The sequence below is a fragment of the Hibiscus syriacus genome, unplaced genomic scaffold (genome assembly GCF_006381635.1).
Source record: "Hibiscus syriacus cultivar Baekdansim isolate YM2019G1 unplaced genomic scaffold, ASM638163v2 tig00111721_pilon, whole genome shotgun sequence".
Taxonomy (NCBI): domain Eukaryota; kingdom Viridiplantae; phylum Streptophyta; class Magnoliopsida; order Malvales; family Malvaceae; genus Hibiscus; species Hibiscus syriacus.
The window spans coordinates 1186570-1212811 of record NW_024063164.1 but is presented as its reverse complement, the minus strand read 5'-3'; the positions used below and the strand labels follow the sequence as shown (position 1 = coordinate 1212811).

Sequence of the window (26242 nt, the reverse complement as noted above, 5' to 3'; positions counted from 1 at the left end):
ATACTTTTCCCATGATCCTTTAAATTCAATTACGCACGCCCTTAACATATCTTCCAAATTATGAATAGTTCGCTCTGACTGTCCATTCGTTTGAGGATGAAAAGTAGTGCTAAAATTAAGTTGATTTCTCAAGGCCTTATATAAAGACTTCCAACATCTTGAAGTAAACCTTGGATCTCTATCAGACACGATCGAGATAGGTACTCCATGCAGTCAATCAATCTCCTTTGTATATAATTCAACATACTTATCCATAGGGTAGTCAACTCAAACTGGGATAAAGTGTGCTGACTTCGTTAATCTATCCACAATCATCCAGATTGAATCTTTTTTACTGGGTGTCAAAGGTAAACCTGTTACGAAGTCCATAGTAACTATTTCCCATTTCTACTGAGAAATGGAAATAGTAGAAATGGGAAATAGGTTACAACAGTCCGGATGACACTTGATGTTTTGCTTTTAGTTGTTGACATGTCATGCATTTAGAAACAAATTCATCTATAACCCTTTTTTCATGTCTAACCATCAATATCGACTCTTCAAGTCATGATACATCTCGTTTTCCTCTAGTATGCATCGATAAAAGACTACAATGTGTCTCGGAGAAGAGTTCTTTCTTCAATTCCTTATCATTTGAAATATATATTCTTCCTCATACAAGCATCCATTTGATTTAACTTCAAATTCTTTTGTTTCACCTTTTCTACTTGTTCGATACTTTATATGCCCTTTCATCATTGCTTTTAAAATTCTTTATTCACTCCAATAAGGTAGGATTTAATCTTAACTCCACAATTAGTACACCATTCTCTTTTAATGACAATTATGTATCCAAAGCTCGTAGGGCAGTAAATGTCTTTCAACTTAAAGCATTAGCCACTACATTAGTTTTTTTCCTAGACGATAATCAATGTTCACATCGTAATCCTTAAGAAGCTCAATCCATATTCTTTGCCTCAAGTTCAACTCCTTTTATCTTAAGTTTCCTCAAAGCATAAGCCATGAATTTTCATTATTGTATTAATATGCATCCCAAACCATTATGAGATGCACCTCAATAGACTACATAGTCCTTTCCTGATTCAGATTGTACTAGCATTGGGCTTCTGTTAAAATCTTCTTTAGTGTCTTGAAGCTTTCTTGACACTTATCAGTCCCACAATTGATTATTCCATACTTCATGAACATTCTTAAGAGTTTTTCATTCCTCAATAGTTTGTACTTTCTTGGGATCCACTTTAATCCCCTATACTAAAACTAAATAGTCAATAAAAACAACTTCGAACAACTAAATCCATACCTAAATAGCTCAACATATAGCTTTTTTTCTCAAAGAGTCTGAAGAACTATGTGAAGATGTGCATCATGATCATGTTCTTCTTTTGTCTTAGAATAGACCAAAATATCATTGATATTTGATTCTTGGGGAAGAATACTTATACTTCATTGTCATCTTATTCAATTGATGATAATCTATGCATAATCGCATAGACATGTCCTTCTATTTCATAAATCAAATAACACTGATGCACTCCAAGGTGACACACTCGGTCTTATAAAACTTCTAATAATTTCTGTAATTTTGCCTTTAACTCCCTAAGTTCAGTAGGAGCCATTCTATACGGACTATAAATATACACACAGTACCTTGTAACAATTTAATTCTATATTCTACCTCTCGGTTTGGAGGTAAACGTAGTAATTCCTTCGAAATTACTTTTGGATTCTCATAGATAGTCAGAATATCTTTCAACTTAGTCTTCAAGGTTTGAAAATCTACTACATCAGCTAAGAAGGCTTAATAACCTTGCAATAATAACTTCTTAGCAGTTACTGCTGAAATCATATTAATTAATAGATTTACATTTACCCTTTTACTAATCACTTACGATTTCAAAATGTCTTCCAAAATCAATCGCTTTAAGTGACAATTCACAATGGCATGGTGGAAAAATAACCAATCCATTCCCAAGATTATCTCAAATTCTTCAAAAGACAATTCCATTAGATTTATCGAAAACTCAATTCTTTGAATCACTAACGGACATCTTTTACAAATACGACTTACCCTAGCACTTTGACTTAAAGGGTTCGTCGGTATTATATCACTAGAGATAAACTCTAACTAGATCTCTCTTCCTTTAATTTACTTAATGCTTTATGTACAAGTGCATATAATTAGGATTAATTTAAAACAAATACAGGTTTGTCGAAAAGATAAAATGCACATGCGATAATTTATGAGTCATCTTCATATTCAACAATCTTTGGATCAATTTTGTCTTCTTGAGACATAAGAACAGACTTCTCTAGAATACTATCCTTGTTTTTCTCTTGATTAAGCTATAACCACATCTCAGCATCTTCTTTATTGAGAGGCGGGGCATTCATTCCACAAAATGGAAGAAAATCTCTTACACTACTAACCTTTCTAGGGTGGAATACCAAAGTCTTTTTTGGTCGATTTGGGTTAACTAAAATCTTGATCTTCTTATTAACATTTTCAACTTCCTTATCTTTCCTCTTAGCTTCAGACATCTAAATAAACATATATTCAAATTTCATTAGTAATGAGCATCATCAATCAAATCACAATCACCATATCAGTAATATTGACATTCTAGTAGCATGTATAGACGTTCCCATTCAAAACAGACTGGGTTTAGGCCTACAATCGGCTAAACCTGCAGCTCTAATACCAATAAATGTAACACCCATTTCCCATATACGTTACCGAATAAAGTCCTGAATGTTACATATTACTTTTAAAACAATCCTTATACCAAAATTAGTAAATTTTTGTTTTTTTTAAATCATTTAACAAATATCAATGACCATAAAATATGTCATCTCAATAGTGATTAAAATCACTTTTCCTAAAAAACTAATCAGCAAACTATCATTCATAAACAGTAATAATAAGTACTATCCTTTATATATTATACTCAGACATTTATTTTGAAGTATCATAGCCAGATAATATACATGCCAACTAGTAATATCAACATTCAAAAAAATGCCATACTGATTCTAGGGTAGATCTGATCCTCAAAAGTTAATGTTGTGCCTAGCTCCTTACTTCGAACGCTCTTCTTATCCTAGATGTGAAAATCATTACACGCTAAGTATACACGCATTATAAAACTAATAATAGTAAAACATATGTATAATAAAACATAACATAAATATATCAAAATATAAAGCATTATATAAAACGGATTTGTAATTCATCAAACCATATATAAGATATTCAACGTCAAACCAAATTCTCAATAAAAGTATTATTATAAATTCGATCAAGTCTGTATATTCACATATAATTTCATATCGAAATGCAATGTATGATAAATGAGAATACTATTAAATTTTTTTGATGTTTCGATATGACAAATAAAAGTATAAATGAATTTTAAGATTTTATATTCGATTTCAAAAATAATATTCGATTAAATTAATCGAATATAAAAAATATTACTCCAAGTTTTCAAATTTCAATTTTAATCCTTACTTAAGTGTAAAATTACGTTTTAATCTTAAAATATTTTTGAAACAATTTTTAAAAAGTATTTTGAACCATAATTGAGCTAAAAATATGTTTTATAAAGGGATGTACCGATACACTCCTGTATGTACTGATACTGTAACACCCCCAACCCGTATCCGACCTGGATCCGAGTCCGATGTGTCACATTGACTTTTCAAAACATTTACTTGTATAAAATAGTGAGTAATTTAAAATTATTATAACATATAACTTATTCAAAACATTTACAAAACTATTCAGAGCTTATAGAATATATTATTTTGAATACATGCCAACTAAAAATTTACATATTAAAATACATATTATCCACCTTTCTTCTGATCTGACCTTTGGTAAGGAGAACTGACCTGTCTTGCTCCACATTGCTCTTTACTCTTCTCACTTCTGTAACCTACATGTGAAACAATCACACGCTAAGTCTATGACTTAGTGAGGCATTACATTTATAAAAGAACTCTAATTATTTAAACATACAGGAACACATCATCTCATGATGTCATACCAAAACAAATTAACATTACATACAATGTAATAAACACATATACATATCCCTCACCATTTCCATTACTAACCTTATTCCACTATCCATATTCTTATCATTTATGTCTTATAATCATATACTCATATGTCTATTCTTTTAAGCCACATATGATTCATTTAACCAAGCAATACACACATCATCATATAATCATATAATGCAATTTATATTACAAAAGCATATACTTTACATGTAATATATATATTTATTATTCTCTCTTTGTTAGCCCATGTACATCTGTGAGAACTGTAAATATGTGAGTCTATTGAGGTTGTGCACTATGTTGTCACCACAGCTCGTATAGGGTCCCACTAGGGGCTATGAAATTTGTCCCGAATGACCTATCCAGAGGTCATAAAGAACCTCGACAACTATCCATAGGTCCCGAAGAACCTAGGTAAACTATCCATATGTTCCTTAGAACATAGGTATACTGTCCATATGTCTCGAAAGACATAGGTAATTCTGTCCATATGTTCCATAGAACATAGGTAAACCCTCGACTCTTGGCATGCTAACTATACCTATCGCTATCGTATCATATACCATGGGCATTTATCTTTAAATCATTTCATATATACACTTTCATATCACATGTCATATAAGCTCATAGCTTCTTTTACATATACATGTAGTCACATAGCTTCTTTTCATATTCTCATAGGATTACATAGCTCCTATCTTATACTTTGTTTTCTCATGTTCACATATATCATGTCGTATGTCTCGTATCTTTCTCATGCAATCACATAGTTCAGTTTCACATATGTTCATATATATATACATCACATAGCACATCTTATATCATTACATACAAAAGCATGTTAACACATATAATCATACACACATACAATTCATGTCATCCATATATGTATAATCATATGATTCACTTTCACGTATCACCTATACTTTCTCTTTCATATATCTCATGACTCTTTATCTCATTATCATATGATCACATAATTGTGTAGTTCACTTCTCATATCACTTTGCATGGTTTTACATAAACATATAACATATCTTATTCATATATATATATCCACAAATACATGTAAGCACATATTTTCTTGTCTTATAATTTATGTTACATATGTCTGTAATCTTATGACTCATTGTTAAGTAACTCAAATAACATTGTATTATTATATACTTTATTCCATAACCATATATTCACATAGCATATATATACACTCATACAATCAAGTATACATACATTTCATATTAATCACATACTTCATGTACTATACTATCGAAAATAGACTTATCACAAGTCAATTTCCATATAATTCGATGTAATAAGATGTACTCACCTTGGTCTCACTAAGTTTCAATCCACTTTTATGCTTTTCTCTCTTTCGATCGAATCTTAACTTGATAATCGTTCGGGAACTTGTTCATGCTCGATATCTATATAATCATACATTGATATATATCGGTATCCAATTGATATATTCTAATATATCATTTCTTAACCAAAAGAAAGGTATAATTCTATTTTCCCTTGAAGTGCATCGATACATTCTACAGTGTATCGATGCATTCTTTAACATGTGCATCGATGCACTACCCATGCATCGATACACAAATCACCTTCGATGTTTTCATTTTAAGGGGATGCATCGATGCACTCCTTATGCATCGATGCACTAATTGCATTCGATGTTCATTTATTTGAGAGTGTATCGATACACATTGAAGATGCATCGATGCACACAACCCAGAAATTCCATTTTGAGCCCGAAAATTCGTACTTTGTCCTCAAATTCTACTTATTAACCCCTCCTTATACCATAAAACTTATCTATACATATGTAAACCTTCTTATAACATTATAACACTTCACTATCCCTCATAATTCACCATAATTCTTGAATCAAAGAATTTCATCAAATTTTCCATGTGTTCTTAATTCAATTCTATCACCTCTAACTTATTAATTAGCCCTTTGACAAGTCAAATCCATCTTTAGAACTTTAAAAACCTTTCTATAACAAAAGTTAATTTCTACACCCTTCATATAATTTCCTTTTTAATTCTCCATTCTTGATGTTTAAAGCTTATATAAGCTTTCCTTAAGCTTATATAATACTCAAATAATCAAAATCAACTTATAAATCCAAGAATTAAACACCTGAAATTAAACTCACCTTTAACTGAGGCTTACGGGGAGAAGAAGAAGCTGAAGAAGAAGACTCTGGATAGATTTCCTCATTTCCCACGTTTTTATATTCCTTAAAAAGAGAGAATAAAAATCTTCTCTTAGAAAAGACCATAATACCCTTGTTACTTTCCAACTTTACTATTAAATCCAACATCAAATTTCTTTAATTAAATCCATGAACTTTTAACTTATTTCAAAATCAAGCACATAGTTTTCAATATTTGCAATTTAGTCACTGACCCTGAATTTCAGGATGTTACAGATACACCCATATTTCGAATGTAATAGGGGTACCGATACACAGCTGATGTACTGATACACTCCATGCTCCGAGAAACATCAAATGCAATTAGTGTACCGATACACATGGGATGCACCGATACACTTGGTCAAATAACAGTCGAAATATTTGAATTTTACACTGAGTGTACCGATACACCTATTCTCCCAACAGATTTTTTAAATGATAATTACACCATAACGACTCTATTGACTTCACCAATGATCCCCCAACGTTCAGAATCAATCCAAGGTGTATTTAAACAAGCTCGGGAGCCATTGATCAACAACAAGAAATAAGAATTAAGAGAGAATCAAAGAGAAAGCCTTAAACTTATTTTTTTGAGCATTTCAAGCCTATTTCCATTTAATATTCTTTTTGCTTTCAAGAACACACTTTGTGCTCAATTGTATTCATCTTTGAGTGTTCTTTCTTTGTTCAATAATTGTGCAAACAATCTACCTTGTGAGGTTTTTCTGTAAAGTTTGTGAATTTTTAATTTTCTCTTTGGGAGAGAGTGTTCTCAAGAATTTGGGGTATAATTCTTGAGGAATTTGTAAGGTTACTCTTTGTCCTCAAAAGAAAGACAAATTAGTGAATTTGTGGAAAATCCTTAGTGTGGATAGCTAAGGTAGTGGACGTAGACTTTGTTTGAGAAAGTCGAACCACTCTAAATCGCTATGCAAATATTTTCAATTTTTTGCAAAAGATTCCACCGAAATTTTTAATTGCCAATTCACCCCCTTTTGGCCGATTCATCTGATCGATTAACTCAACAAATACACAGTGTCATATAACTTATTTTCAATCAAATCGATCAACTAGTACATTTCCATTTCATATCAAACCCATGCTTTTCACTTTATTCATTTCATAACATGTACCATTCATTTTATTTATTTCATAGCATGTAACATTCAATTCATTTATTTCATAGCATGTAATATTCACTTTATTTATTTCATAGCATGTACCATTCACTTTATTCACTTTTGAGCCCAATGTGAACCACTGACAATGCAAGGTATACGAGTTAGACGAGCATATACATATAATGCACAAGTATTGTAAAACTCAATATCAATGTGCATTATAATAAGGAATACATTGCACCAACTTCACATACGTGCAGACACCAATATCACATACGTGCCATAAATGTATTCCATATGTACTTTAGTACCACCGTCACATAAGTAATGTTACATACGTGTTAAATACCATATAGTAGCACCGCTGTTACATAAGTAACATCACATATGTGCTAAGTATCATGCAGCTGCTAGTAGCACCATCTTCATAATAAGTGACGTCACGTACGTGCTAAATGCTCCACCTCTTTGGTATGCCAATTATACCTATGACTCTCAATGCATTTACAATGGACATTTTCATCAAAATCATATATCATTCACTTATCATGATCTTTTCAAATATCAACAAAATCAAGTATCATATAATAGTACAACGGGCAGTTCATACCCGAAATCATTCAATATCATTTAATAAAATAATATGAAATGTATAAAATATAATTTGAAAATCCTTTTCTTTTCAAATCATTCGAGGTTGACTCATCGCATGTCTTTCTCATGTCATACTTATAATAGTGTAAGTAAAATGCACTCATTTGGAAATGCCTCACTAAGCTTCACTCTTGAACTTTTTCTTTAGCTTTAAGCTTTCTTTGATCTAAATTTTGATTATGATCTACATGTTCATAATTTATACATCACATTCATTTTAAAGCATATATTACTATCCTACTAACATAAGCACAATCTAGTAATAAAAATTCATAAAAATTATATCGATACTTATTCGATTCTAAATCCATTTCAAAATATCAATGCTAATCATATCACTTGAATATAACTTAAATCCTTCTAATGCTCATATCAACTCATAGCTCAAAATAATCATTTCAAATTCCACCATCTAACCATGAATATAAATTCTTTTAGAATTCACCTCAACATTTCCAATTTATTCAAAATAGTCTCTTACCATTTAATTTCAAATCCAAACATCCAAAATATAATCAAGCATCCTAGTCATATATTTAAACATTACTCTTTAACTTCATGTTGATTTACATTTCAAACCCATATTTCCTCGTTTTTATGATTTGGTCCTTTAACCTTTATAAGCTTACAAATTGGTCCAAACAACTATTTAAAGCTTGCATAATCATCCATTCATCATATCTAACTTCAAAATATTTTTTCACAAAATTTTCCCTATTTATTTCATCTTGGCCGAATTTGAAAAGTCACCTAAGGCTTGATTTCCAACCTGATTCAAGCATGAATTCAACTTCCAAACATCATTTCCAATCCTTTACAATCAAGTCCATATCAATTTCAATTCAAACAACCAATTTCTTTCAAATCCCTAGATGGTCGAACATGGTATATACATTTCTAGGTGGTTTTAATCATCATAAAAGTATGGAAATGATTCAACATCAACTACATCATATTCAAGCCTTAAATCATCAAAAGCTAACATCCCCTTTATCCATCTAATTCAAGAACTTAAGGTTTTAAGAATGGAAAACATGAACTACTGGTACCAAATAATAGAGAATTTCATGTAGATCAATTTTATATTTCATGCTTTCACCCAAATTCCTAATAAATTGGCTTGAAAAATCAAAAAGAAATTTTTTTACCTTTGACATGGAGTTCACAACACTAAGGGAGGAAGATGAAGTAATTTCTTGAAAATTTTTCATCTTTCTTTAATTAAATAAATGAATTAAAAATTCATTTAATGTCAAATTATCAATTTACCCTTAAAATTTTAATATCCTTACCATTTTAACCTTGAATTTCATGATAATTAATAAATTACCAAGCTTTCAATATCCCTTACATTATCATAGTCAAACATGAACAAACAATTTCTCATCTTCCAATTTTCCCTTGAACTTTTTCCAAATTTACAATCTAGTCACTTAAATCCAACGATTCATATTTAACATGGAAAAATCATCTTAAATCCAATGATCCATATTAAATTCTTCCAAATTAAGATTGGATATGGCATTATTAAACTTGTCTTATCATCCTTCAAAATATTTCAATAATTTGATTCGATCCAATTATTCCAATTTTACCGAACTTTATCACTTTTTATAGCTTTTAATACAAAATTCGTACGAAAATTTTGAAACCCATGGAAACGTAATTATTGGGGGTAAACTATTCTTTTACGGGACCGGATTTCATAACTTTTGAAAAGTACACTTTGGTCCTTAAATTTTCCCAAGTTTATACTTTGACTACAAAACTTTCAAAATTTTCATTTTGGTCACTAATCAAAATTTTTGGATATTACATTTGTTCATCAGGAGGAGAGATGTATTATGCTTATTTGGACTTCATGTCCTAATTAGGCAAAAAGATGCATTTTTATTAGGGTTCGAGTTATTAGTAAAGAGAAGGGATCCGAATGTCTGAGTATTTTAGGTTATTAATAACTTTTAACTACAAATTAGTTAAACATGTTCACGTGATTAAATGATATTAAAGGATAATATATGATTAAATGGTTTGATTTGGTGGTTGAATGGTTAGTTATACTCTTAAGAGATCTATGTTTAATTACTTTAGTTGGCATACTTGTTTTCTTATTTTTTATGTGTCATGTTTTTATTGGATAAGATTAATATATTAAATAAATAAAATATTATAAATAATATTAAATTAAATTATAAAAATATTTTTTAAAGCTTAAACTAAAAAAAATATAAATTTAAAGTATGTAATATTTTATTTATTTATTAAAGATAATAAATTAAAATTATCTCATAACACATTATGATTGATTGAATTTTTTTAATAAAATTAAATAAAAACAACATCAGTAACATTTAAAAGTTAAAATGACAAAATAGTTTAAAAATAAATTAGTGCAATACAAAAAAAATATGATTAATGATATGTGAGTCCCTCAAAATTTTTTTTTTAAAAAATGCGATCTTCGAATTATTTTTGCAATTAATGTGGCCCTCAAACTTAAAAAAAACTCAATATGACCCTTTAACTAACGGTTCCATCGTTGACCGTTACGATGTTGATATGACAGTTCACGATGCTAATATGGTTGTTCACGATGTTGACGTGTCGGTCAACAATGGTTGATGACGAGGCAAATGGGCTAAATTGATATTTTGTCGAGTTTGAGGGCCAAACTGATTTTTTAAAGTTCAATGACTTATTTGATTTTTAATAAAAATAAAAATATTTTTAATTTAAAATTTAAAATATAAAAATATTCAAAAAATTGAATATAGAATATACCAAAAAAATTAAATTATATATATATATTAAAAATACTATTAAAAATAAAAAATACATAACAAACTATAAAATAATAATTACAAGATATTAAAAATTATAAATATTAAAAAATATTTATTATGTATCTTGCTTTAGATCTTTGTTAACATATGCATGTTATATATTTTGTTAGGCTTCTTCAGCTAGCCGTTATATTTGATACTTTTCATTTTAGTACCGTATTTTTTATATTTAGATCGAAGTTATTGACTCATGGGAGGACTCCATTGATGATATTCCAATTTCTTTCGATAACAAGCACAATAGAAAAATGCTTTATAACATCTCTTTTTATTGAAGGTATCTATGAGCATTACCATGTTTTCATATATGTTTAATTGAAATGAATTAAGCTTTTAGTATTTTTAATATTTATTTTTACTTTTTTAGTAATTAATTTTTATTTTTAGTATTTTTATTTTTATATTTTTTATTATTTTATATTTAAAATTTAAAATAATTTTTTATTTAAAAAAAATTAAGTAAACCCTTAAACTTTAAAAAAAATCAATTTAACCATTGAACTCAATAAAGAAAATCAATTTAACTCATCTACCTTATCATCAATCTTCGTAGACCATTACATTAATATCATTGATTATCATGTCATCACTATATATTATATCGTTAACGACCAATGAAGAAAATTATTAATCAAACAGTCACATTAAATATAAAAATAATCCGAGGGTTGCTTTTAAAAATTGCGTACCTCAAGCCTAAAAAAATATATTTCAAGGACGGACGAACCTTAAAACCTTTTGAAAAGTTAAGAACAGTGGACAACTGTCCATTTTATTATTGATTGTGAATTATCCTCCGTTAGATTACTGCACCAATCAACCCGAAGCAGAGGATAATTCTCTTGCAACCTGCTTTTGGCACCTTCAGTTTTCTCACACATAAAAACAACACACCTACTTACTACTTTACTTCACACTTTGTTAGTAAAAAAAAAAAAAACCCAAAGCGAAACCCTATCCTTTGTTTTGAGATCAGAAGAAAGAATACAAAAGCATTGAAGATCAGAGATGGGATCTGGGGCTGGAAATTTCCTTAAGGTCCTTCTTAAGAACTTTGATGTTCTTGCTGGGTAATTCTACAACTTTGTTTTTTTTCGTTTTCTTTTGATCAAACTACGAATCAAAGAAGTAATGAGCAAATAAAAGCATTTTATCTTGTTTCCTTTTTGGATTTGTGTTTTGGATGTTACTACTTGATGAAAATAGAAGCAAAATCATGAAGATAAAATCAGATTTCTAGGATTATTGCCACTTTTTTATTTGAAGGGAAAGTTCAAAATTTTCCATGAACTAATTAATCTGATAATCCAAGTTTTCATATTTTATTTATTTGCTAATTTGATTTTTGCAGGCCAGTTATTAGTCTTCTCTACCCCCTGTAAGCAATTTCCTGATTTGTTTGGGTTTTATTTCATTTTTTTTTGTTTTGTGTGCATTTGGTCATAAGTTTTATCGATTTTTCATTTTCTTGGATTGTTTCGATTGTTCTGTTGTGTTAAAATTCCGAAACAGATATGCCTCAGTCAGGGCGATCGAGTCCGAGTCTCGAGCAGATGACAGACAATGGCTTACATATTGGGTTCTCTATTCCATGATTACATTGATGGAGCTCACTTTTGCCAAAGTCATTGAATGGTAAGTTTATTTGCACTTTCTTTCTTGTTCTTCCTTTTGACTTGGCTTGGATCGATGCTTCTGCTTCAGTTTATTAAACCGTATTGTTTGAGTTGGTCAGCTGAAAGGTAATTTTGTAGTTGAGCTTGTCTGAAACCGGTGGTTTTGGTGACCGAATGATTCCTATTCTTCAAATCTTGCTTCTCCTCGGAAACCCTTTTATATAATGTAGTTATTGATGTTTCACTAAGGTGTTATTGTTCCTTGTTTTAACTTTTTTCCTGGTTGCTGTGCCTAAAATTGCTTATACTTGTGTTGCTTTGATGAAATGTTGTAGTCCGATATGCTTTACTAATGTCCGGGTCTCTAAAGAGCATCGATCCTTAGCTGATTGACAATGAAAAACCTGTATACAAAAAGCCTTCTTATGTTTTTTATGAACATATATCGAAACCTATGCTAATTGGGCTCGGGTGTGCTGGATGGGGTTATTTTCTATTGTTTAGTATGTTATTTTTGTATTTGTGAACAGTGTGATGGATCCTTGGAGGCTCATATATCATGCATCTGTATGAACATGTTTCAAAAATCCACTGCAGGATTCTCATCTGGCCCTATGCAAAGCTGATTTTCACTTGCTGGCTGGTCATTCCGTACTTCTCTGGCGCTGCCTATGTTTACGAGCATTATTTGCGACCTTTCTTTCTGAACCCTCAACAGACAATTAACATCTGGTATGTTCCGAGGAAGAAGGACTTCTTCAGTAAGCAGGATGATATTTTAACTGCTGCAGAGCGATACATTGAGGAGAATGGAACTGATGCGTTTGAGAAGCTCATTCACCGGGTATGCCAGCGGCCTTATTTTCGGAACTGGCATTTAAACTATTATTAGCCCTTATTTGGTGCAACATTTGCTCCCTTGTTTCGCAGGCTGACAAGTCGAGGAGTAGCAGTTATGGTTACATATACGATGGCGATGGCTACAGGCATTGATCCTTATAATAGCTCCTGTATATTTTTCTCTCAAGAGAAAGCTGCATGTGCCGGTATCACCCCAAAAAGACTTGTTCGTGTGATCCTTAAAAAAAAAAGACTTGTTCGTGTGAATAACTCTTTATGTAATTATCCAAATTTGCTAGTTAAATAATGCAAGTACCTAAATACTTTTCGAGTTCTGTGTTAGTTCTGGTCCCCTTGATCGTTTTCATGCAGGTTTTTCTTAGGGTTGCAGATGAGTGAAGGCTATTTCTGTTTTTCGAGACCTTGTACGGATTCAAAATAAAGAGTAGAGTACACAAATGATTTTCCTATTATAGGATACGGTTTTATTGAGTTCTACAAATATTGAAAGTTACAAAATGATCCTTCAATTATTAAAAGTTAATAAAATGATCACTCGATTATTTATTATGTTTCAAATTCATTATTTTTTTAAAAAAAATTAATGGTCGTTTGAGTTAAATATTAACATGTTGATTGAAATATGATATTCATTTGAAATTATGAGATTAAATTTTATCATATCTTATGTAACAGATAATCATCAAGCTCAGACTGTCGTTAATTTTTTAACAATAACAAAAAATGAAGAGTTTAAAACATAATGAATAATAAAATAAATGACTATTTTATAACAAAATATTATTATACAGTCGGTAGATCATCGTATATTTTACCCTAAAATAAATAACAAAAAAAAATTCAGATTTTAGGTGGACATTTACCCTAAAATAAGCTACATTTATGTATATCATATTAATTTTGTAACATTTATGTTTTAAAGTTTTATAGAAATAAGAAATTTATAAAAATTAGTATATGAAAAACTAAAAGTTTATCTAAGACTGCAGGTTTTCCGTACGAACACTGAATAAATGGTAAGACATTAAGGGCTTCCATTGTTTTGTCAATTCAATCTCATATATATTTAGAAAGAATTGCCATTGTTTCCAACATTCATGATCAACACTAGAACGAAGCCCATTTGTTCAGAGAAGCTACCAGGTTTCTGCAATTATCAAAGCTTCAATCCTCTTCAGTTTCACCATCATCAATAGATTGGCAAATGTACTCTTGAGCTTCCTTGAGTGCCGATTCGTTCGCATCAGCTGCGTACAATATTTTCTTTACTGCTACTGCCATCTGCAATCCATTTTTTTCATTCGATAAGCTTTTGATCCGAAAAATGGTTTTATAAAAGCACTCTGATCCTGGAACTGGCCGTAAACGATTTGATAATCATGATAAACCCTAAGGATCATATGAAAAAACTTGCAAGCCTAAAAGCACAATTAATGCATTCTAAAAGTAACACAATCCCTTGCATACATGCATCATATAAACATAGAGAGGAAGCCCACTTAGATGAATAAGATGGGAAATTCGAGCGCACAAGATGTATGACTGAAGATGATAATGGGAAAGGACTACACAATTAATGCATGCATACAGGCATGCATGTATGTATGTAATCCATTCAAGAAGATGTGAAGCTGGGGGGCTTGATAGGAACTCCTACCGGGTTATTCTCCACTTTGGGAGTCTGACAAAGCATTTCAATGTCCCGCAATTTAGCAAAGTAAAAATCTCTTTCCTTTTCCAAAAGGTCAACCGAGAGCTTCAAATCAGTTACCTGTATAAGAACATGAACTGGTATTTAAACCGACGATACGATAACATCACAACTGGAACAATCCAGGTCAGACAGCCATCATTGGCACTAAAAGCATGGGAATGTCGATTAACCATTATAAATATAGGTTAGTAGATGATAAAAGAACCTAAGGAGAGTTCGAATGCGATTACCTCCTTGGAAAAAGCCCGGATGTCACTTGAAGCTGCTGCTACACAAATCTTCCCTTGATTGGAAGCTGGATAAGCATCATACGATGGTGACAAAAGTCAGTGGAAAGCATGAAAGAAGTATTGACAAAGAAAAGATGCATAAAAAATACAAATGAAGATATTAACACAAGAAATCGCATTGCAGAATCGGACCAATGTTTTTATTTATGGCAGCTGCATCTCCACAGACAGAGTTATGGAGACTGTTTGCTTGCAGAGATTTTGAGCTCTTATGAGAACCCTTCAAGCTCTTCTCTTTTCCACCTTTATGTCTTCTTTCAACAGGATCGTAATTCCTATGCGATCACATAAAATAAACTAAATAATCCAATCTAACATACTAATTATGTCAGGAAGGAGGAAAGGATTCATAAAATGACAGGAAAAATAGCTTACTCATTCATGATTCCACCATTGACAGAATCACAATACCGTTTCAGCCATTGTAAGAACTCCAAATTGTCCAAAGGTCTACCTTTAACAAGTCTGTTGACTTCAATATGCTGCGAATGACAAAACTACGGGTATCAAATTCGAACTAATTTCTTATCTAAAAAATCACAATAAAACCAACATATACATCTTTTTCAAGGATAAATTCAGGAAAACCACTAAGAAATCAAATTCATAGAGAAACTATTCATGTGCAGGCATATGCTCAGCTACCATCAGCAATGAACAACACATGTTGAACTCAAAAGAAGTGCAAGTCTCATGTGAGCTAACCAACATATGCACACTGATGTGATGAAGCATACTCATTACCTTATCAATTTTCAACTTGTTGAATACATCTTGCAGAACCTTGTAATTTTGGATCATATCATATTCTGTTTTTACATCAAAATTCACCTGCATTCCAAATCAAAATCATGGCAAATCAAAAGAATGCCGCAGGCAAGATGAAGTAAAGGTAATTCACCTTGTGCATTGGCACAGCTCCTGGATAGGTCATATCTATCATCTGACATTGTACAGCACCAGATGCAGCCTGGAAACAAATAGTTATTTAAAGAGATGAATGTCAAGATTTCTCTATCAATGGCAAAAGAAAAGAGAAACCTAACACTTTTCAAGGAAATCAAAGTAAAATTAATTAGCATGGCCCAAAACATTCCCATTTTAATGAAGATAAACATAAACCCATTTCAAAGCATTCTCTGCTTAGTCCATTAAAATTATTCAAAAACCCAGAATGAAACAGATCATACATTGGAATATAGAATGTGATAGGAAGCCATTAAATTCAGAAAAAAATTACTTCTTCAATGCGAGAGAGATTGAGCTGAAGCCTGTTATTGATCCACGTTAAAATCTCATTTCTTCCAACAAAGTAACCACTATCCATCATCCCTATATTCGTCGCCATTTTCTTCTGCTTCTTTTTTGCTGTTATTAAATTTTGTTTAGCTTCTCAAATTGAAAAAAAAACAAATCTTGGGAATAGACTCAAAACATAAAGAGAGAGAATCAGAGAAAATGTGGGTATTAAGAAGGAAAGATTAAGGCGTAATCCAAGGAAAAGGGGCTTTCGAAAATGAAATTCAAATTTGGATTTTTCTTGAATTATAGAACTGAACAAAATAAAAACTGAAAATGGATGGCTGAATTGAATTCTCAACAGCAAAACTGGAAGGAAGAAGAAAGAAAGCCAATACAACAATTCCAGCCACCGACCACCCTCTTTTGATGTGGCAAATTGCAATTTCTCTTCTTTTTTCCCCTTCTCTTTTTATATAATTAGAAAAAATATACTCTTTTGTTAACAATCTAATTAACAGATTAATTAGTTTAGATAGCAATGCCGTTGACGGATTTCCAAAAAAAGAAAATCTGAGTTCAAAAGTGTTGGATAAGAGCTGAGAGATTACAGGAGACTAAGAATTATATGTATATATATATGGTAAATTAATAGAAAATATTTTATTTGGCCCTTAAATTATAATTATAATTTTATTTTTGATTAGATTTTTTTGAAATATATTAAAACAATTTACTTTTAAAATAAAAAATTTATAATTTTTGAGATCAAAAAATTGAATTATCAAACAATGTAATTTTTTTTTATTAAATGATGCGATTTAATAATTTGACTTTTGTTTAAGAAGTTTAAATAAAATTTTAAAAAAATACATTCAAAAAATTATAGTATCACATTAATAATAAAATACATCCAAATCGAAATAATCCTTAACTTTTAATAATATCTCAAGTAATTTATATGGTATAAATTTAACATTTATAATATGAAAATAAAAATAATATTTAATTTATTTATATCCATTTTGTTTTCAATTCGATTAACATAATAAAAATTATTTTAATTAAAATTAATAGTAAAATAAAAAAATTCTATTAATAGCATGCCACATCATTTTTTTTTGAACGAAGAGTGAAAAGCTAAGAAACTAGTCTAGGCAGCCTAGTTGTACAATAGGGAGGGCCATCAATGTCCCGGTATAGAAGGTGCATGATATAGTCCGGAGGAGAGTCCTGTTGAAGCAAATCAAAATCAGTTGGGGAGGTTTCTTCGCCAAGGTATCTGCAGGGAAATTAGCTTCTTTGTGGATCCAAATGAAATCAAGAGTCCAACTTCGTTGTCGCAGCATTGAGATGGCACGTCAAGTGGAGAAGGATTAGTAGCGTCGTTTATAAGCGTTATACATGTGAACAGTCGGATTGAACTTGCACAAATTCAAAGCCAAGATTCCAAGCGAGACAGAGACCATCACGAATAGCCCAAAGTTCAGCTTGAAGACGGTTTGAGAATCCAATTGCACGGTTGAAACAAGAGATTCAAGCATCTGAATGATCACGCAAAAGGCCTCCAATGGTGGCATTCCCCGAGATTGGACAGACAGACCCATCAACATTGAGTGCGATCCATCGATGGGGCGGTGGAGTCCATCGAATGACCTTGGATTTCCGAGGCAAAGCTGGCTGCTTAGGATTAAAATTCTTGTAGGATTAAAAATGTTTAGTCCAGACTAAGATACAGTGAGCAATAGTAGTAGGATTATGAAGAATTTTGGCAAAAATTTTGGCAGCAAAGATGATATTTCAGCTAGCAGGGTGGGAACAACTTTGTACCAATTTGATATTATGCAAAAACCAGTCCCTTTGACCCAGCGTGAAAAAATCAAATGGGGTCGATAAAGGTATGACATGGTCCCAAATAGCAAAAGCAAGCATGCAGTCTCGAAGTATATGAAGGGTGGTTTCATTTGCAACTCCACAAAGGATACATGTAGCATTATTCACGAGAGATCGACGAAACCTCTCAGCGTTGGTCAGAATTTTCTCCTTGAAAGCAAGCCAAATAAAAAGTCCGATTCGTTGAGGGACGGGGAGTTGCCAAATTGACTTCCAATGGGTGGAGCAGGGATCCCAATTAGAGTCCATAAGTTTTTCATAAGCATTTGCACTAGAGAACTGGTCTTGCCACCGCCATTTACAAGTATCGGCAGTATCCCCCATTTAAGGACAACGGGTACTAGCAATATAGGGAATTACATGAGCGGGGAATAAAATATAGATCAACGAAAAATTCCATAAACCCGTGTCAATCTGGGGGATCCAAGTATCATCCCAGAGATTGATGGTCGAACCGTCTCCGATGGACCAGGTCATATTAGGCCTAAAATCCTCCCAAATGTTTGAGAGAGCACACCATAAGGAAGAACAATATTGGCGCGCCGAACTGAAAGAGGCAACAGTTCAGAAATTTTATATTTCTGCCTGAGGAGCTGAATCCAAAGAGCATTAGTTTTAGTGACTAAAGCAACACCAATATTCATAAGGAATGTCTTGTTGTATTCGTAAATTGTCGGAAGCCAAGGCCGCCTCGGTTAAGAGGTTGACATAAAGATTCCCAATTGATAAGGGAGATTTTTGGTGTTGTTGGAGAGGAGCCCCAAATAAAGTTTCGGATGATCTTCTCAATATCATGGCAAACTTTCTTCGGAAGTAAAACAGTTTGCATGAAGTAGACAGGAATGGCTTCCAGAACATATTTAATAAGCGTGATTCGACCTGCAAGAGAAAGAGTCTGAACAGCCCAACCAGACAACCGAGAGCTCATTTTTTCCAAAATAAAATCAAAATCTCATCTTTAATGATAGATAATGATGTTGTACTCATTTTGTAACAAAATCTAAAGTTTAATGTCTATTATATAACTTTTGAAAGTTTGATATCTGAAGAGATCATTTTGATATAATTAAATGTCTATTTATGAATTTTACTTTATAAAATTAATGCTAAATATCAATGTTTGACATCCATTCTAGAAATTTTCATATTATACGCGGTTATGATCCACTTATACAATGTAAAACTTTTTTGTTTTACACAGATTTAGGACTATTGGATGAGTGAAAATAGATAGTTGAGATTGACTCATTTTTTTTCTTCAATGAATATATTCTCATTCCTATTGTTAATCTCAACCATCTATTTTCACTCATTCAAAGATCTAAATCTGTGTAAAACTAAAAGAATTTTACATTGTGAAACTAAATCATATCCCATATATATATATGATGTTGCCATGCTCAATGAGCACAGATAAGCATGGTTAATGATGAGCACCATTAAATTAAATTATAAAACGTTAAATTATAAAGTGCTAAACATATAATTATAAATTAGTTAAAAATTAAAATGTAATTTAATTAAAATAAAATATTTATTAAACATTAGTTTTTATAATATTATTTGAATTATAATAAGATCAAATATCAATTTGAGAAATTTATATACCCTAATTTATTTTCATATCTTTGAAGCTCCTGTTATGTCGTCGTCGTCGCCACCAGTATCATCTTTCTCCGGTGATTGAGTCTTTTCCGTTCATCCCTCCCGACGTGCCATTCGTTCACCATCGTTCGCGCAACAAATCCCTTAAGGTAAGTTTTATTAAATTTATTCTGTTTCACATTTGGGCTTCCGACCAAGCAACCACCAACGGGTGGGGCGTCACTGACTATCGGTATCATGAATAGAAGTGTTGTGGATGCCGATGTGGGGTTGCCGTTATCTCATCATCTTTACCTAATATTTTAATTCTTAAACCCTAACCATAACACCAACCCTAAAATTTCAATTAGTCTAATTTAAAAACCCTAATTCCCAAATTGAGTACCATATTTCCTAAATTAGAACCTCAATTAGAACAATTGAACCCTAATTCCTAGGTTTGAATCATATTTTTGAAATCCAATTATGAATTCCCAATTTGTTTCCCACAAGTTGTACTGGTACCTTGGCTCATGTGTACCGGTATGCAGGCATGCAAGTATCGGTACCTGGTATGTACCGGTACAGTAATTGTACACTGTTATTAATTTCAGTTATGTGTACTGATACTCTATTAGAGGGTATTGGTATGATATGCTTGATTTGTATAATTTTATTTTAATACAATTATAATGTTATTCACCATTTTAATAATGTTATTTTTATTTATGTTTTTGAAAATACAGATTTTTTCGAGATGGTTGATAAAGTAGATACCAAAATTCAAATTATAGACTTGGATGGTTATAAGCAAGATGAAGATGACCATAATCATTATAAAGATAGACATAACATTGAATCCGATTGTGAAACTTATACCGAAGAAGAACAAACATATTATCCTATTAACGATGACAAACATATAGATGATGAGAAGACAACTGACAACTTTTTTGACGAAAGCATATGAGATAAGATTGGGAAGGAATTAAAAGATTACAATGAGAATGATATGAATATGCTGAAGTGGAAGACTTCAGACGATTGGGTTAAATTTTATCATACCTATCCAAAGGTGAAAGATTTTGGAGTTCGAGTCAACCATACAGTGAAAAGTCGAAATGGTGGTCACATAATTGCAAATAAAAAGGTGTGTTGTAAGGAGGGATATAGAGAGGAAAGGTGGACTAACCTTCAAAATAGAAAACATGAATATATACCGGTTATTCGAGTTGGATATAGAGCATTTATTAGATTCAAATTGGTATCAATATTGGAAAGTTGCTAAATTTCATGCAGAACATAACCATGAATTGGTTTAACCAACACAAGTTGCTTACATCAGGTATGTAATTCATCTAAAAGTAAATTGTTACATGATAACTTCTATCTTATATATATATATATAATGTTATTTAATGATTTATTTGGTAGGTCATTTAGAAAAAATAGTAGGTTAGATTGAGTTAAGATTAAGAGCACACACAACTCTAGAATTGGTCCAAGTAAGATGATGTCAAATATCTTGAGTGAAGAATATTGGATTTCTACTAAAGGATTTGTACAACTATTTATATAGAATAAAACGAGAAGAAGAGCAAGATGGTAATGCTAAAACGGTGATGACGTACTTAAATGGAAAACAAGAATCTGATCTTTTCTTTTTTGCGAGGTACACGAAGGATGAATTTGGAAACTTAGAGAAGTTATTATGGGTTGATTGTATATCACGCGCAGATTATAAAATATTCGGACATATTCTTGCATTTGATAGGACTTACAAGTGCAACACATACAATAAGTCGTTTGTTGTTTTGGTTGGTGTTAATCTTCATCGAAACACAATGCCATTTGGATGTGAATTGGTTGTGAATGAGAAACAAGATACCTATGTGCGGTTGTTACAACAATTGATTGAAGCGAGAGATGGCCATAGACCTCTTACTTTATTACTGATAAAGATAAGGCCATGCCAAATGCCATTTCTGAAGTACTACTCGGGTCAAAACATATATTGTGCTTATGGCATATCATGAGGAACGTACAATCTAATGCTAATCACAATTTTCTCGACGGATTTTTGAGATACGCTAACAAGTGTAGAACTAAATCAAATTTTGAAAGAGCTTGGAAATAATTAGTAAACAAACACAAAGTTGAAGGAATGAGATGGGTTTAAGAATTGTATAAAGATAAAGAGAAATGGACAAAAGCATAATTACAAGGATATTTTTATGTAAGTAACATTATATATACTTTAATTGTATTTAATATTATATTTCTTTACTATATTTAAGGAAATTATTAAATATTTTCGTGTGCAATAATGAGGACAACATAATGATGCGAGCCAATGAATAGAACATTGAAAACTTGGTTGGATAGAAAGGTAATGTTGTATCGATTTGTTGAGAATTATCATAGACAACTGAAATCTCTAAGATGGGAGGAAAGTCGTCAGGACTACAAAACAATTCATGAATAACCACATTGTGACGTGTGTTGGTAATTTTAAACGTAATGCAACCCAAGTATATACAAGAAATGCTTTTGCTACACTGTGCAAAGAAATATCATACGAGGGTTATTATTTGGTTAAAAAATGGAAGTACAAAATGAGTGCATATGTTGTTGGTTAGAGCATATTGAAAACGAGAAGTTTTATCTTGTACTTAAAGATACCACACATGATACCATGTATTGTTGTTGTATGAAGTTGGTGTCCGTTGGTTTTCCATGTCGTCATATGTTTGCTGTGTTGAAATATGAAAAGGAAAAACAAATAACTCAAGGATGTATAATAAAACGATAGACTATTTATGAGAAGAAAGATGTTGGAACATAATAAGAATGAAAATGTTGAAGATAATAATCCAACAACAGTTAAATCCAAGTATTCAACTCTAGCCTCTTATTGCATGACTATATGTCAACGTGCATCACAAACATTCAAAACTTTCAATGAGGTTAAAGATCAACTTGTAAAATTGAGTCTCAAATTGCAAACAATGAAAGTAGGATGTAAAAGGAGAACCGATAAAAGTGGAGAGACACTTGGAATTCTCGATTCTATAATTCTTGAAACAAGAAGAGGAAAACCCAAGAGAACAAAGTGCCAAGGTTTATTGTCCAAACCAACACATGTTTCATATGATGAAGATGTCACGTTGGACTTGCATAAAACCTCGGAACCTTCTTCGAACAAGCCTTCTGATCAGGATATGAGGCATACTGATGTACTTCAAATATCAAAATTAGCTGGATACATGCCTGACACATATAAAAAAAGACGAGATATATGAGGTAATTAAATATGAAATATAATAGTGATTACTCTTTGTTGTTATGTATGTTGATAATATTTTTTTGCATGCTGCATATACTAATGAATTGAAAATTATGGAAAAGGATCCAACAATTTTGGATTGGAAACCAAATAAGGATTGATAGTGTGCGATCTGGTCTAAATATCTGAGCTAATTAAATATGAAATATAATAGTAATTACTCTTTGTTGCTATGTATATTGATAATATTTAAGAATTAGTTTTATTAGTGATTCATTGTCTTAAAAAATGTTTTAGATTTTTGTTATTGCGATTCCTAATGACATTTTCTACATTTTTTTACTCTCACGATAAATAGGACTTTGTCTAAGCATGCCTCGATAACATATCAAAAATGCGAATCAACTACCACATAACATATGACGGTTGCAGTTGCTCTTTTTTGTGTCCATCGAGAGATTTAGTTTAGTTATGTTATTCTAGATATACATGCATGACATGCTAGTTATATGCATGAAATAATGTTAAGTTTTAATCTTTCATATTGTATGAAGTTGGTTTTCTACTTACTTTACTTTTATAATATTTATTAGGGAAAATTCTTTAACTTGGAAAAAAACCCCGAGATTTGCAATCCTCTATCGGGAAAGCTATCCCATATATTTCTTATCTGTAATCGAATATTCCCTCCTTAATGTCGTCAAAAATATTAATCGAATAAAAATCAAATATCATGGATTGCATAAAATAACACACTATTTCAAGAGACATGCATTACTATTATTTGAATTGAAAATAAGAATAAATTAATTATCATTATTATTTTATTAAAATAAACTCGATTTATTTTAAGTTCACATTTCGTTCGAATAGTATATTGAATCACATTATTTCTATAAAGTTATGCTTTTCATGTCCATTCTAGGATGAGTGTTCTTGAAAGTGAATTTGAGTATGAAAGGCGTTTAAAAATTAGCGAATATATCAAGCATTTTGTAGTCTTTGGAAAATATCAATTCTGAAGAAACGAAACATGTGTGTGTACATATATATAAATATAAGCGTCATAAAACATTAAATATATGCATTTACTAATATATTGTAACATTAATATATAATATATACAAAAATATGAAAACAATTATGCAAGATACAAAGCATTCGTTCCTAAAAGTACATAAACAAATAAATAATATATAAAATACATATGCATTTATATATGTAGCACCAATAAAAATAAAACACAAAACATATCATGCAAAACTTTCAGGGATTAAAAAACTAAAAAAAAAAACAGAACAACGAGGATTAAGCCCAATATAATCTAAGAGTCCAAAGCATAAGAAATCTTCAAGATAACAAATAAGTTCCATCTTAATCAGTCGAGACATCATCAAATTCAACCCTAAGAAAAAAAAATAAAAACAAAAAGAACTTTCAAACGATTGAAAACGTTCCAAAAGACTAAAGAAAACTAGCTAAAAGATAGAAGAAAACGTGCCATAAAGAAAGAGTTATTAAAAACTAAAAATCAAAAGAAAATAAAGATGTAATATAAAAAATAAGCGAAAGCAATAAGTATAGGCGGTCGACAACCAACACTAAAACTGGTGCCGTCGCTGACCAAGTGAAAATGATGAAGCCTTATTAAATAATATTGTATGTATTAAAATATTATATTATAAACTTTATATGATTTATTAGATGTATGAATGTATATTTTTATTATAAGCTAAAAATATTAATTTTTAATTTCTTTTCTACATTAATCTATCTCTATTTTCTTTATCATTTCTAATCATTTTCTTTGTCTTTTCAAACTATCCTATTTTACCATTGTTAAGAGCTTGAATGTTGGAGAGAAATCCAAACTTCTTTTTAAAATTTTTGATGCACGCCAAATTAGATTAGAGAAATGAAACGCTTGTGATTCAACCACCATATTCTATTTAGAAATTCAAGCTAGGTAATGAAAATTCCAAACACTAATTTCACTCATGGTTCATGCATGCAAATTTTTTTATTCTTAAATTAGTGTATATACTATGTGGAGCTATGTTATTTGCATTTCAACTTGGGCTGTTATTTAAATGATTTTTTATGGATGTTATTAACTCTGCCATGAACTAACTTAGCTTAGCTTGGGTTCATTGTGAATGATTATATTTTGTTGAATGTATGTTGAAACATTTCCCAGATTTACACTTGCTTTGCTCATTGTTTTGAATGCTTAGATTTGTAAGTGTAGACATCTATTTCCTCCCGATCAATTTAATTTAAATGGTAAGAAAATAATGAGTTTAATGCTAATTAGAATATTCTCTTTTGATTTCTTTCTATATCTCATGTAATCTCCTATCTATGAAATGTATTGATAAAATTGATTTAATTTCATTAAATAGGGGGATTGGGAAGATATGATTTTAATCTGGACTGTCGATGTAAATAATCTAGACCATTGGATGTAAAAAGGTTCAATTATAAATATAGGCATTCTACATCTCATTGACGTTATGGAGAAAACCATGAAATTCAATTCTTTACTTTTGAGCAATAAAAGAAATCATTTTTCTTTATATTTCTCTTGTTCTTTTCTTTGTCTTTGGTTCCTGCTTTAGTGTGGATTGTAGAATGACAAGTGTCGTAATTGTCAAATAAATTAATCTTTTTTCTCTAATGAATAAGTTAAGAACGTAATATAGAGAAGAAAGGATTGATCCACAAGGACTTAGAAATTTCCAATGTCGGTTTGAATTGATCATGATCCAAGAAAATGACAAAAGGAAAAAAAAGATGGTTTAGCAAATTAAATTGAATAAATTGAAATAAATAAAAATAAGGAAAGTAAATGGTTGAAAATAATTATG

At 31.0% G+C, this 26242-nt stretch overlaps 2 protein-coding genes across 2 annotated transcripts; one reads left to right on the top strand and one right to left on the bottom strand.

Moving 5' to 3' along the window:
* Positions 1–11818: 11818 nt before the first annotated feature.
* LOC120168844 (HVA22-like protein a) lies at positions 11819–13688 on the top strand. Its single transcript, XM_039177131.1, has 5 exons — positions 11819–11962; positions 12244–12270; positions 12405–12527; positions 13106–13352; positions 13439–13688. Exons 1-5 carry the CDS (start codon positions 11901–11903, stop codon positions 13499–13501), a joined length of 522 nt encoding a protein of 173 aa, XP_039033062.1. The 5' UTR covers positions 11819–11900; the 3' UTR covers positions 13502–13688.
* An 810-nt stretch (positions 13689–14498) lies between these two features.
* Positions 14499–16927, bottom strand: LOC120168842 (microtubule-associated protein RP/EB family member 1A). Its single transcript, XM_039177130.1, has 8 exons — positions 16614–16927; positions 16275–16343; positions 16118–16204; positions 15749–15855; positions 15506–15648; positions 15314–15378; positions 15027–15140; positions 14499–14650 (listed from the first exon to the last, which is right to left on the bottom strand). The coding sequence occupies exons 1-8, from the start codon at positions 16719–16721 to the stop codon at positions 14534–14536; spliced, it is 810 nt and encodes a 269-aa protein (XP_039033061.1). The 5' UTR covers positions 16722–16927; the 3' UTR covers positions 14499–14533.
* Between the last annotated feature and the right edge of the window lie 9315 nt (positions 16928–26242).